Raw genomic sequence first — 13,454 nt, 5'->3', positions numbered from 1 at the left:
CTCTCCACATAGGTATTTATTCACTTATTATTTATTCACATATTCATCTCTTTAGCTTCTTTCATGCTATCTCTTATTATTTATTCTATTTTTGTCTGGTCTATTTGGTATCTTACCTGTGTGCACTCACCAAGCCAAATTCATTGTATGTGTAACATACTTTGTGAAGTAAAAGGGGATGAGTGAGAGGAAGAAATATGAAGAAAGATTGATAGATATCAAGAGAGAAAAGGAAACGTGACTGTGTTAATAATGCAGACTTGGTCAAAGTAGTTATACCTTTATGCAAGTTTTATTAGACAATCTACAAGTAGTTATACCTTTATGCAAGTTTTATTAGACAATCTACATATAGAATTGCATGCACATGTTAAATCATCATTACAAATCAAAACTCTTATAATGCAAACTTGGATTGTTTCAGGAACATAACAGAACACAGTGTTATTGGTTGGATTTAGTCAACAAAGATAGTGTCCATTGTGCACATCATAATGATGTTAGAAAGAGTTGCCTCTCGAGGCTCGAGGGCTTGAACATCCCGATTGGTCATCTTTCACCCACTTCTACAATGATGAACATACCCTGTTCCAACTCCTGTACAATAGACTGCTGCCAGGTCAGGTTGAATAGACTGAATAAATAAATCCTTCTCATGTCCCAGCACACTTCTCAAGGAACAATCACTCTCCAAGCATCACAACAAACAAAAATCCTTAACATCTCTGTAAACAGTAATGGAAAATTCATGGATGAGTTGTAGTCTGGCCTGTATGCAACGTTATGCCACATAGAACAGGCATGCATGCATACACCATAGCGAGGAGAAGTCACCAGTTCATCTCTCAGCTTGTCTTGTAGTCCATCATACTACTGTGTCTCTTTCACAAAGCTGTTCAGTTTTGCCCAGCACAGCAAAAACTTCACTGTTGCAGTTTAGTCATATCTCCTTTTCAGCAGTCCTCAGTAAGAACACTCCCAGCATAGAGAAAACATCTGAAGGTTAAAAAGGAAAATAAAGTGGCACTTCCATTGCAACAAACATTAACTAGTTAATGCGTAGGACACAGAGGAGCAAAAGAGGGATTTTGTGTTTGTTAAAAGATCTATCATTGCAACAGAAACATGATACTAGGTTAGATATACTAAATTGGTTTTCAACATATGGTACGAACTGAACTAATTTTTGGGGTAATACACTTGTATTGGGTGTATGAGCTCTCAGCTTGACTTGGTGTTCAGCACAGTAAAAAGAGAAAAATTGCTATCATTTCCAACAGAGAGAACTATCTTTTAGATTTCTAGCAGAGCTGTACACTCACAGGGAAAAAAGCAGAGGTCAACAACAGCCATACAACACTCACTGTTGGGTCATCTTTCATCGATAGATCCCAATCTGTCCTTCGACACACATATAACAAATATTACTAGAATAGCCTACCTGTATCTCTGCAATATGGCTAAATTAAGAAATGCATTATCTCTACAGGATGCAGAAAAGCTAGTTCATGCATTTATTATCTCAAGCCTAGATTACTGTAATGCCCTGCTGTCTGGATGTTCCAGCAAAAGCCTTAACAAGCTTTAGCTAGTTCAGAGCGCTGCCTGCCTGAGTCATCACAAGAACCAAAGTTTGACCATATCAGCCCAGTTTCCTACCTGCAGAGCTGCTCTCATACTATGAACCATCGCCCCTGCGTAGATCACAAGGTGCTGGTACCCAGAGTTAATAAAGCTACATCAGGGGCACAGCATTCTTATACAAAGACCCCCAACTTTGGAATAATCTTCCAGTCAGTGTTCGGGACTGAGACACAGCCTCAGTCTTTAAGTCTAGGCTAAAAACTTACTTGTTTAGTCAAGCTTTAGTCATTGACATTATTATTATTATTATGGTTAACTGGGAGTGTTGGTGCTGTCGTCCCGCTGCTCTCACGTGTTCACTCAAGTTTGCTGACGGTGGAGTGGAGGTGCAGACATCTCAGGAGGCCTCATGTCTCTGTTACCTTTCTGGTTTCTCTCTTTTAGTTAGGCTGTAATAACTAGACCTGCTGGAGTCTCTGCTGCACTCTGTTAATACTGTAATCTGTGAACAGTCACTCTTTACAGAACTGACTCTCTGTGTTGTCCCTTTCTTTGTTGAGTTGAATAACTCCCCACCCTGTGCGGTCTGATGCTGCTGCTTCTGTTGCTTCTTCTGCCTTGATCTGCCTTCTGGACCGGTTTGACCACCATTGAGCTTCATGCTGTACAACGCTGTGCAAACTTTACCATCATGAACTGACCCTCCTGATGATGCTGCTGCTGCTGCAAAATCTAAAACTAATCTAATTAACCATTGCTCCACCTGATTTCTCTGTTTTGTAATATAATATTTTATGCTGTTTGCTATCTGGTGTTGATCAGAGGAGGATTTTGAGTCTTGGTTCCTCTCAAGGTTTCTTCCTCTTTTTTGCTCTTAGGGTGTTTTTCCTTGCCACCGTCACCTTTGGCTTGCTCATGGGGGCTTGGACCTGGATTTTCTCTAAAGCTGCACAACACCTGTTGTAAAGAGCGCTATATAAATAAACTCTGACCTGACTTGATAGTGAACACTGAATCACACTAACTAACCCACAACAGAACATAATAAAACAGAGTCAAAACATATATACACACACATCATCAACTAACAAACAACATTAATAACAGCAAAATATCCTTTTTTTCAACAAGAGGAGGGGCATGTGCGGGTGTTACATTCCATACCACGCCCCTTGAACTTCCTTTGAAAGACAGAACCTGTGGAGGACACTATAATACTTTATTTTATCCTTGTTTTAGAAATAGGGTAGACATGTGGTTGTCCCCTAAGAACAATTTGAAATCTGCGCCAGAAGCACCACTCCCTGGAGTCTTTTACTCCTGGAATGTGTTAAGGTTACACTCATTACTGCCCTGTTCCACCATGCTCTTAGTGCACTTGTGTTTTGTCATAGTTTTTGAATGCCTGAAACTCTTCCCACACTCTGAGCAGTAATATGGCTTCTCTCCTGTGTGAATGCGCTGGTGTTCTTGAAAACTACTTTGTCGATTAAAACTCTTCCCACACTCTGAGCAGTAATACGGCTTCTCTCCTGTGTGAATGCGCTGGTGTTCCTGGAGATGACCCTGTTGATTAAAACTCTTCCCACACTCTGAGCAGTGATACGGCTTCTCTCCTGTGTGAATGCGTTGGTGTTGTTGGAGAGAACTCTGATGACTAAAACTCTTCCCACACTCTGAGCACTGATATGGCTTCTCTCCTGTGTGAATGCGCTGGTGTTCTTGGAGATGACTCTGACGATTAAAACTCTTCCCACACTCGAAGCACTGATACGGCTTCTCCCCTGCGTGAATACGCTGGTGTTCTTGGAGATGACTCTGACGATTAAAACTCTTCCCACACTCTGAGCACTGATACGGCTTCTCTCCTGTGTGAATGCGGTGGTGTTGTTGGAGATGACTCTGTACGGTAAAATTCTTTCCACAAACTGAGCAGTGATAAGGCCTTTCTCCAGTGTGAAAGCGCTGGTGTATTTTAAGATGAGACTGTTGAATAAAACTCTTTCCACACTCTAAGCAATAGTGAGTTTTCTCCTTGCTGCGTTTCTGTGTTTGCCTATGAGATGTGTTCATGTGGAGGGTACCAGATGACGTTTGCTGAGTACTGAAACATCCTCTGGACTCCATATTCATATATATCACCTGTTTCGCCAGCTTAACATTCCTCTTGGTGGAATGTCCTGATGTGTTTACGGAAGCACATATAAGGACATCATTCATTTCTGGAAAAGAAAAAAAAAGAAATTCAAACTTCAAACAAAGTTTAGAAGAGTCATGACGACACTGGAAATCTCAGTGCTAAAAAAACCTGCAGCCACACAGCCACCCTTTCATGAATAAGATTGGACACCCCTGTTACAAACTTTTACTGATGGAAACAGCATTACAAGATGAATGTTAAGGACAACTACTGAAGTCAAGGTGAGATCTGGAAGAAATATCTCTTAACTGGTCAGGTATGCAAAGTAAAATCCCTGCATATCTACCAAAAACCTGCAGGAAGATTTGAAAAGATTACAAAAGGGGTAAGCTTAACTGTGATCTGTTCACAAATGTCTAAGTTTGCAAACAATGGTTTGGTTTAATAGTGCTGTGATTTAATAAAACACAACCCGAACTTTCGCTGCAATCACCATTACCTGAGAGGGTGCCCAAACCTTTGAATATTCCACATTTATTTATTTTTTACTCCAATGTATTATATTTAGCAAGTAAATGGTAAAATATTGCAGTCATACTTGTAAAAATACATCGTATTTAAGTTTTGCCATGCAGATGTTGTACTAAGTTTCATTTACAGAACCAACAAAATGTGTAATGTGACCTGGGGTGCCTAAACTTTGACATATGACTGTATAAAAACAGTACCTTGGGGTTGTGGGATAACAAAACAAAATTCATGTTAATTAGCTAGCTGACTAACTAATATTCAGCTTTTTTTGTTTTGTTAACCTGGGCCAATATCTGCTACACCACCACTCCCCCCTTTTGGGACAAAAACTCTTTTCCTTTGTTTCATTGTCATTGGCATTCACAATTTATGATGGAAGAAATGTAGTGGAACCTGTGAACCTCAAAGTACACAAACTCCTATGGCTTTTATGGGATATTATATGTTGTGTAAACATATACAGTTTTTTTACGGTGTAAAAAAGGTTTGCTGTTTTTGTGGTGTTTTTTCTCTAGCTTTTTACACAATATCACCATGATGTGGGTAAATATAAAAGCTATATGTATATTGTGCTTCACAGAGACAGTGTAGAGTAAGGAATAAGCTCTTAGCATATTGTAGGTTTCCTCAAATGATTTAGTGTTACTTATTTATTTAGACCTGCTTCGATTCATTCCAGAGTAGAATAATCTGTGAGGAGGTTGAGCTGAGGCTTTGTGGAGATTTGGGTCCTGTCTATCCAATTCTGTTGAATACTTTTTGGACAACTGTGAGTGATATTAATATAAAGGGTTTAGGATGGTTGGGTATTGTAAATGAGATGTGATTAAAGGGGAATGACACTGATCTTTCAATTTGTCTGCATAGTTAAATGGTTGTGATGTAACCAAAGTCATTGGATTGAATGTCAAACCGTTCATTATTGAGAAACTTACTGATGTCACTACAGTGATGGTAACAGGAATCAGAGGTCACAATGTCTCAAACACAAAAACCTCCAGTGCACCTACATGTGTCTGAATTTTTGAATACATTCCTAATGATGGCAATTTAGTGATAAATCTGAAACATACGTTTTTTTTTCACAGGAAACTAACATTCATAGGGGACTATTTTGCTTTAGGACACGCTGCATGTTCCTCTCCACCACGAATTAAAAAAAAAAAAAAAAAAGGTATAAGCCAAAATCTCATTTCAAAACTATTGTAAAACAATGTCTCAAACATCAGGCAGCATATACATAATTTCATGTAATTCAGTTCTAACATATGGGTAATACTATGCCGCTGTACTCAGATTTATGGATGGCCAACCAACACTGTCAGATGAAATGGCTTTATAATTGTGAAATGCAAGTTGGCAACTTTAAAAAAATGGTGTTCAAGTAAAAGATGCTATTCAAGTCTAGCTGGCATCTATGTTTTCAATACTTGTTTAATTTTAATTTTTGTAACTGTGTAAGCTGCAGGAAGACTATCCAGCAGCTAACGCATTTACAAAATCACTACCCCTCTCTACCCTGACTCAACATAAACGGCTTTGTGGTTTTCACAGTGGAGTTCCTGGGAACAGCCATATCCAAAAACCTGAAGAAAATTGTCTCCACAACCAAGAAAGTCTTCCTGAGACAGCTGAAATCTAACATGTCGTAGAGCCTGATGATCCAGCTCTACACAGCAATCAAGTCCCTTCTCACCTCACCTAGTTTGGTTCCACTTTGCAACAATGAGCCAGACTCCAGTGAGTAATTAGAATGGCAGAGATGATGATTAGCGTCTGTCTACGCTGTAGGACACCTACAACAGCAGGGTGGTGGAGCATGCTAGCAAAATAACAGCTGACCCCTCTCATCCTGAACATCACCTTTTCCAGCCACTCCCTTAGGGTTAGAAATTCAGGGCCACTGAAATCAGCACAACCAGATATGCCAACAGCTTTCCCAGAGCTGTAGGGCTCATTAACCACATTAGACCCCTCACATTTTGAACTGATCCCAATAAGCCTCCCTTAGTGTATTACATTATTACTCCTGCATTGCGCAACTGTACAAATGTTAATTTTATTTTATTGCACAAACGTTCATATTTTATAATGTTCTGTATATATACCATATATCATATACCATATTTTATGCACAATAGAACATAGAACACATTTCAGGAAGTGAGACATTTTACCATTTCATGAAAACTCATTTAGAATTTGATGGCAGCGATGCATCTCAAAAAAGTTGGGACAATGGTAATAAAAGGCTGGAAAAGCAAATGGTACTAATAAAAAATAAAAACAGCAGGAGGAGCAATTTGCAACGAACTCACATGACTCTGTATAAAAAGAACATTTTAGAGAGGCAGAGTGTCTCGGAAGCAAACATGGACAGAGGTTCATCAATCTGCAAAAAACTGTGTCTAAAAGTTGTGGAACTATCTTCGGAATATAATATCAAAAGATTCAGAGAATCTGGAGAAATCCCTGTACGCCAGAGACAAGGTTGACCGTCAATATTGGATGCTCATGATTTTAGTGCCCTCAGGTGGCACTGCATTAAAAACAGGCAAGATTCTGTATTGGAAATCACTGCATGGGCTCAGGAACACCGTTTGCTGCGCAATCCACAAATGCAAGTTAAAGCTGTATCATGTAAAGAAGAAGCCATATGACAAGATGACCCAGATACAAAGCTGTCTTCTCTGGGCTCTTTTAAAATGGACTGAGGCAAAATGGAAAACTGTCCTGTGGTCAGATGAATCAAAATGTGAAATTCTTTTTGGAAACCACAGACGCCATATCCTGCGGACTATCCTGTGGAGAGGGACCATCTAGCTTGTTATCAGCGCACAGTTTAAAAACCTGCATCTCTGATGGTATGGGGATGCATTAGTGCCGTGGGCAGCTTACACATCTGGAAAGGCATCATCAATGCTAAACATATTCTCCCATCCAGACAATGTCTCTTGCACGGAAGGCCTTGCATATCTCAGCAAGACAATGCTAAACCACATACTGCATCCATCACAACAGCATGGCTTCCCAGAAGAAGAGTCCAGGTGCTGAACTTGCCTGCCTGCAGTCCAGATCTTTCATCAATACAAAACATTTGGTGCATCATAAAACGAAAACTCTGGCAAAGAAGACCCAGGAGCGTTAAGCAGCTAGAATCCTACATCAGACAAGAATGTGACAACATTCCTCTCCCAAAACTCCAGCAACTGGCCTCCTCACTTCCCAGACGTTTACAGACTTTTGTTAAAAGAAGAGGGGATGCTACACAACGGTAGATGTGGCCCTGTTCCAACATTTTTGAGATGCGTTACGGTCATCAAGTTTTAAATGTTAATGTTTTTCAAGAAAATGTAAAATGTCTCACTTTGACCATCTGATATGTTCCATGTTCTATTGTGAATAAAATATGGGTCCATGAGATTTGCAAATCATTCCATTCTGTTATTTACATTTTAACTTTTTTGGAACTGGAGTTGTACTTACTGTATTACTATTTTATTTGTCTCTTAGTTAAAGGTAGTTTGACCAGAGGAGGATGGGTCCCCCCTGGTGAGCCTGGTTCCTCCCAAGGTTTCTTCCTCAGTTCTGAGGGAGTTTTTCCTTGCCACTGTTGCCCCTGGCTTGCCCACTGGGGGGTTTCTGAACATTTGGACATTCTTTCAGTCCTGTGGAAACTTTGTCTTTTCTGAAATCCTGTAAAGCTGCTATGTGACAACATCCGTTGTAAAAAGCGCTATACAAATAAATTTGATTTGATTTGATTTGATAATTATTTGATAATGGTCTGTGTGCTTATCTGGTATGTTCAGTATGTTACGTCACATGTGTGCACTCACACACGTATGTAATTTGTCTTGGTATGGGTGTGTATGTAAAACACGGTGAAATAAAGTGACTGATTTTGATTACAGCACTAACCACACTACACGTCTCCTGTCAGTCATGAAATTCTATTTAGTGTTTCTCTTGTGAGAGTCTTTTTAATAAGATCTTCTGATAGGCTGTAATGCAACTGAAGCCAAAAGCCATAGAACATATCAAAATCATAGTCTAGTGCGTGCAGTATTTAATCATATTTTTATAAAGCTAACGCCAAATATTTTTGTGAAACAGACTAATCCTCCCTGCGATGGAATGGCGACCTGTCCAGGGTGTATCCTGCCTTCCACCTGATGACCGCTGGGATAGGCTCCCCCCCATCCCCGCGACCCTGACGGAGAAGCGGCTTGGAAAATGGATAGATGGATGGATGGACTAATCCTTTGGCAGCTTGTCTGAAATGAGCCATCATTTCCTTCAAAACATGTGATGAATTGCCATGGAAACCATGGAAAATCCAATGTTCAGATAAACAGTGCCATACTTGTAAATAAAGGACTTGATGTTATTCATATTTGTCTGTAGCAATCCCACAATATTGTTCTACAGACTGACATTGACCCAGAACGATGAAAGTAGTGTAATTAACAAGATCATATTAAAGTTGAAATGAAACATTTTGCCAAAAAAAAAAAAAAGAGGTCTGGTTTTGTCTTGTACATTGATGCATGTGAATGTTGACTGCTAAATATCACACTAGGTTTACATAATCAGACAAAAAAAACTTTTGTCCTTTCTGTATTAGAAATAATGAAGGTTCCTTAAGGTGGACAAGGTTAGTAAGCGATCTGAAATTATTTACAACCTCACATTTGTGCGTATGTATTACTGCTGCAAGTGACGTATAAAACAGTACATATAATTCAATACAGCTTGTTCTTTATACACAATAAATTCCCACAACAGTGTCGATGCAAGGAAAGCTTCTGAAGGCATTTGAAGGCAGGGAGAAGTTAGTCGGCTGCTTCCAGCACGTAATGCACCACTAACTTTTGCTGTTTGGAACAGTGTACCAAAACACCAACGTATCATACTAATCAAATTTTACATTGTGTAGAAGAACTAGAAAATGTACAAATGCGAAATCTATGAATGTGTAAAATGATAGTGTTTGAATGATGATCAGCATAAAATCAGTCAGAAGATTATGTAATAACTGCAAAAGATCACGCCTAGATGAGAATTCTCTGACCACAAAAGGCCAAAGTAAAATTTGGATTTAGATATCTTAATTAAGCGAGCCTAATATAAAGATATGAGACTTTTTTTTTTTAAATAGCCATTTTTCATGTTTGCCAGTCCATCCCCAGCCCCCTTGCAGCCCTGTTGACCACTTTGACCACGAACAATAAGATTCTCAACCAATGATTATATATCACTGAGTTACTGTTTAGAACACAAAGGTCTGCAGGAAGAATGACTTAATCCTGAATATAACTACTTGCCCCATCACACTCTATTCTCACACATGCTGTCTAGAAAGAGAGAGAAAAATCAAAAACCGGTTTCAGTTTTATCTAGAACAGAGGTTTCTAGTTTCAGTCTTGGAAAGTCAACAGTATGTGCATTTTATAGTCATCTTACACTGCTAATTCAACTCCTAAACTGATAAATGCTGGATTGTAAGTGTTAGAGTAGGGAAAGCACAAAATTATGCAGAGCATGTGGCCTACAAGACTGGGGTTAAGAACACCTGAACTAGACCATTAAGCTCCTGAACAGCTCGCACACACTAGACCCCCCTCTAAACAGACCTCAAACATCCACCATAGACACTCCTACCAACTAGCAATCTACCAGCCATTGACCAGCAACCTACTGTGGCCGACAAGACAATGCACAGTACAATTGAAACACTACAAACTCAAACAAGTTGCATTCATAAAACACTAATTAATGTGACTATAACTGAACTACATTAACAAACAGTACTGTTTATGGTTAACTGGCTATTTAGCTATCCAACATGTCATATGTACTACAGTATTTTCAGTCCTGTATTAAATCCTTCAGTTACAAGCTACAGCTAATTCCCATCACAGTACAGTGTTATCTAGTGTTGTTGAGATTTCCCAGTTTATTTAGGCCCGTTACAATTCTTTTTTAACTTGCCAGTACCCACTTCGACTTACCACTTGGATGTGCTTCATAGCTATATTACACCAGTGGCCAAGTCACTACAGAAGGGGAGGAAGCGACAGTGAGTAGCGGATTATTCAAATGGCATGCACTCGCCCTCGGCCTCAGTGAGCTAATCAGCTAGCCATGCAAACTTTGCAATGCAAAATGTTCAAGAAGTTTGAGCATAATGTACTTAATGCATGCAAGTAATTGCTTTATATGGCTACGAACATGGAGTCTTTATTTTTGCTCTTGTCAATCATGTGGCCTTTAGCACGCCAACAAGCCAGCTAGCTGAGTAAAGTGATGAAGTTGTATCAGTAGTCATGTATAACAGATGTTTGTAATTTAAAGGCCAGAAAATCAGGTTATGTTGTAGAAATGATGAGCATTTTGAGTAGTTTGTTGCCATGGTCTATAAACATCTTTATTCGCCCTTAAGATGGCACTGGGGGATTCCCCAAGGGTAAATGATGAGGCCAAGTGTCTGAGGGCTTGTTAAAAAAGATATTGAAACACGAGGTTATTTTTACTGGCGACTGTTTATGCTGCAAGTCTGCATTCTCTGTCTTTTATGAGTGTCCTCCATAAACATTTCCACTGTGCTGTGACTGACTCTGCAGCGTTTCTAAAGCGTTCCTCTGTTCGCAGCTCGTTTGTGAAATGCAGCACCTACGTTGTCAATTTGATGAGTGTTTTCTGCTTTCAAAGCCGAGTTTTTATCTGCTGCTCGGTGGATTGAAGGGATGTAGATTATCTCCCACACTCAAATTTGAATCTTTTTAACACAGAATATTTTGTTTAAGAAAATATTTCTTACAACTAGGAATAACACTTTTGGGTTTTGTGTCTGAGGCCTGTGACATGTTCCTTGTGCTGTGACATAAGGACTTATGTCCATCTCTAATCTATCCTACAAAACACACTAGCAGTCTTAACTGTAAACTTGGATTAGCCTGCAATACCCTTCTTTTTCCAAGTTCAGGTTACTCGTGAACTAGTTAGCTTAACTTTGATCAAATATTCTTTGTGTAATATGTCGGCATAAACTAAAACAACTCCATTATATAAAATTGACTTTTTGTATGGTAACAAGTAAAAAGTTTAGATAAGACTAAAGTCACCCATTTCAGAGGACTTCTAACAGCTTAATGCTTACTTACCATTCTGTTAGCATTCATTCAGGCTGAACTGGAAAATCTGAACACAAAACACCATCATGGTCAGAATAACAACAACAACAAAAAAAAAGCTTCCAAACTTGACATTTAATATAAATAAATTTATGTACGTTTTAAAAATGAGAGTTAAATGTAAGAAACCAATTAAAGTAAGAATGGGAAATACTAGGATATGTTTATCCAAATGAACTGATTTTAACTAGAATTATCCTTCTAAGCCCTTCAAAGTTTTCACATTATAAAAATTTTGGTTTGTTAGCTATATGTAAAGTGTCTAATTTACATATAACTTGCATAAAGCTATAACTGCTTTGACCAAGTCTGTGTTAGGTGGGGAAGACACAGGTGCTTTCACCCCCACCACCGCCTTTTAGTTAAGCCTTTGTGTGTGAAGTTATGCATGTTTATGCAAAAATGCTGACCTGCTGATTTTTTCTCTTTTTCGACACTCTTAATTATGTTTCCTTTTGAATGTTTGTTTCATGGAGACCTGAAAAACATGTTGCTTATTCATTTTTGTAACTTATTTTACTCTAAAATTCAACGGGTGGCCTTCTGGTTTTAGTTTTGGGGTATATCATGTCACAGATATCAATAGATGTTTTCATACAATCCTAAATTTTTTATCTTAGTTATGCTGTGGTAAATTACCCAAAAGCACCCCTACCCAGAGAAGACAAAAGCTCAGATGAAGTACTTTGTCTTGTTTTAGAACAAACTACATTTTTTTCCATCACGTGTACTTATATTTATTCCCATCTTGGATGACGTCAGCAAATCAGTCAATATTTCTGCATTTACTAAAGCATGTTCAATACTGCAAGATCTCTCTTTATAAGATCTGCCTTGTGTTCACAAACTGTCAATGGAGCAGACAGTAATGAACATGAAGGACTCATGTTCACAGTTTATTTAAAAAAAAAAAGATAAAATTAGTACATAAAAGAACAGTAAAACATGAGAGCGGATTTAGGCTGCAGTGAGTAAACACGGGATTCTAGATGACACACGATGTGACGTATAACTCGACCTTGGACCTTTTAGACGGTGAAAAACGCTAAACTTACAAGTCAATATGGAAAAAATACCTGACTCGTTTCTATTAGATCTGAACAATACATCACTAGTCCTGAACAATACATCACTAGTCCTGAACAATACATCACAGCCCCTCCACGACCTACTGGTCAGACAGCGGAGCATCTTCAGCAGCAGACTAATCCAGCTCCGCTGGAGCAATGGACGGTACAAGAGGTCGACACCTCGTCTCTGTGCAGGGCCATTACTGTACACTGAGCCACTCAGTGCACTGCCAAGTTGTTCATCATATCTGATACTGCACGGTCACTTTGTTTATGCATCCGTACATTTGTCTTGCTTTCGTATATTCTATTCTATTATTTATGTCTACTTTCAATTTGCATATCTGTATATCTATAACACAGCAATACTTTCTCCTGTTCATTTCGCTCGTATTTACTCTTTACTGTGCTTTGTACTGCTGCAACAGAAGCATTGTCCTGTGGTGTTATCTATCTATCGAGATCTGTGAGCTTGTATAGCTAAAAAAAATGTGGGACCCGTATTTTCCAGATCCCCCCGCTTTCTTTTTTACGGTAACGTTCTCTTTGAACAACAAGCGCCGTCTTATTTACTAGTTAACCATCTGGTACACACAGCCTTCTGAGGAGCTCTTGAATGTAGCATAACATCACTCAGCCACGTCTGAGTGAAGCTGCTTCTGTGTTGGCGAATCTATTTTAAATCCATCAAATCTTATTGTCTAAACTCTAATGTGTCTCCAGCTGCTCGTCTGAGAGTGAAGGAAGAACAGTGAGCGTTAAAGTGTGACAGTTTCCTACCTTCAATAGTTCAGCTCTTGTTTCTGATCCTCTGTATTCCTCAGTATATGAGCACGGAGGCGTGGTCTACTGACCACAACACCACCTTCTGCTTCTCCGCTTTAGTGCAGTTGGAGAACTCGGTGGCGCCACCACCTGGCCTGAAGCGGCTTA

At 39.1% G+C, this 13,454-nt stretch overlaps 1 protein-coding gene across 2 annotated transcripts; it reads right to left on the bottom strand.

Moving 5' to 3' along the window:
- Positions 1 to 2,512: 2,512 nt before the first annotated feature.
- On the bottom strand, positions 2,513 to 13,403 carry LOC108414192 (zinc finger protein 239-like). 2 transcript variants are annotated; one of them, XM_017687002.2, is made up of 3 exons: positions 13,302 to 13,403; positions 11,422 to 11,458; positions 2,513 to 3,806 (listed from the first exon to the last, which is right to left on the bottom strand). In XM_017687002.2, the coding sequence occupies exon 3, from the start codon at positions 3,802 to 3,804 to the stop codon at positions 2,899 to 2,901; it is 906 nt and encodes a 301-aa protein (XP_017542491.2). In that variant the 5' UTR covers positions 3,805 to 3,806; positions 11,422 to 11,458; positions 13,302 to 13,403; the 3' UTR covers positions 2,513 to 2,898. The 2 variants fall into 2 exon arrangements, with proteins under 2 accessions (XP_017542491.2, XP_017542499.2); XM_017687010.2 differs by lacking the exon at positions 11,422 to 11,458 and having other exon boundaries at positions 13,302 to 13,394.
- Between the last annotated feature and the right edge of the window lie 51 nt (positions 13,404 to 13,454).

The sequence above is a fragment of the Pygocentrus nattereri genome, chromosome 20 (assembly GCF_015220715.1).
Source record: "Pygocentrus nattereri isolate fPygNat1 chromosome 20, fPygNat1.pri, whole genome shotgun sequence".
NCBI lineage: Eukaryota > Metazoa > Chordata > Actinopteri > Characiformes > Serrasalmidae > Pygocentrus > Pygocentrus nattereri.
This window is presented reverse-complemented; position numbering and strand designations above follow the sequence as displayed.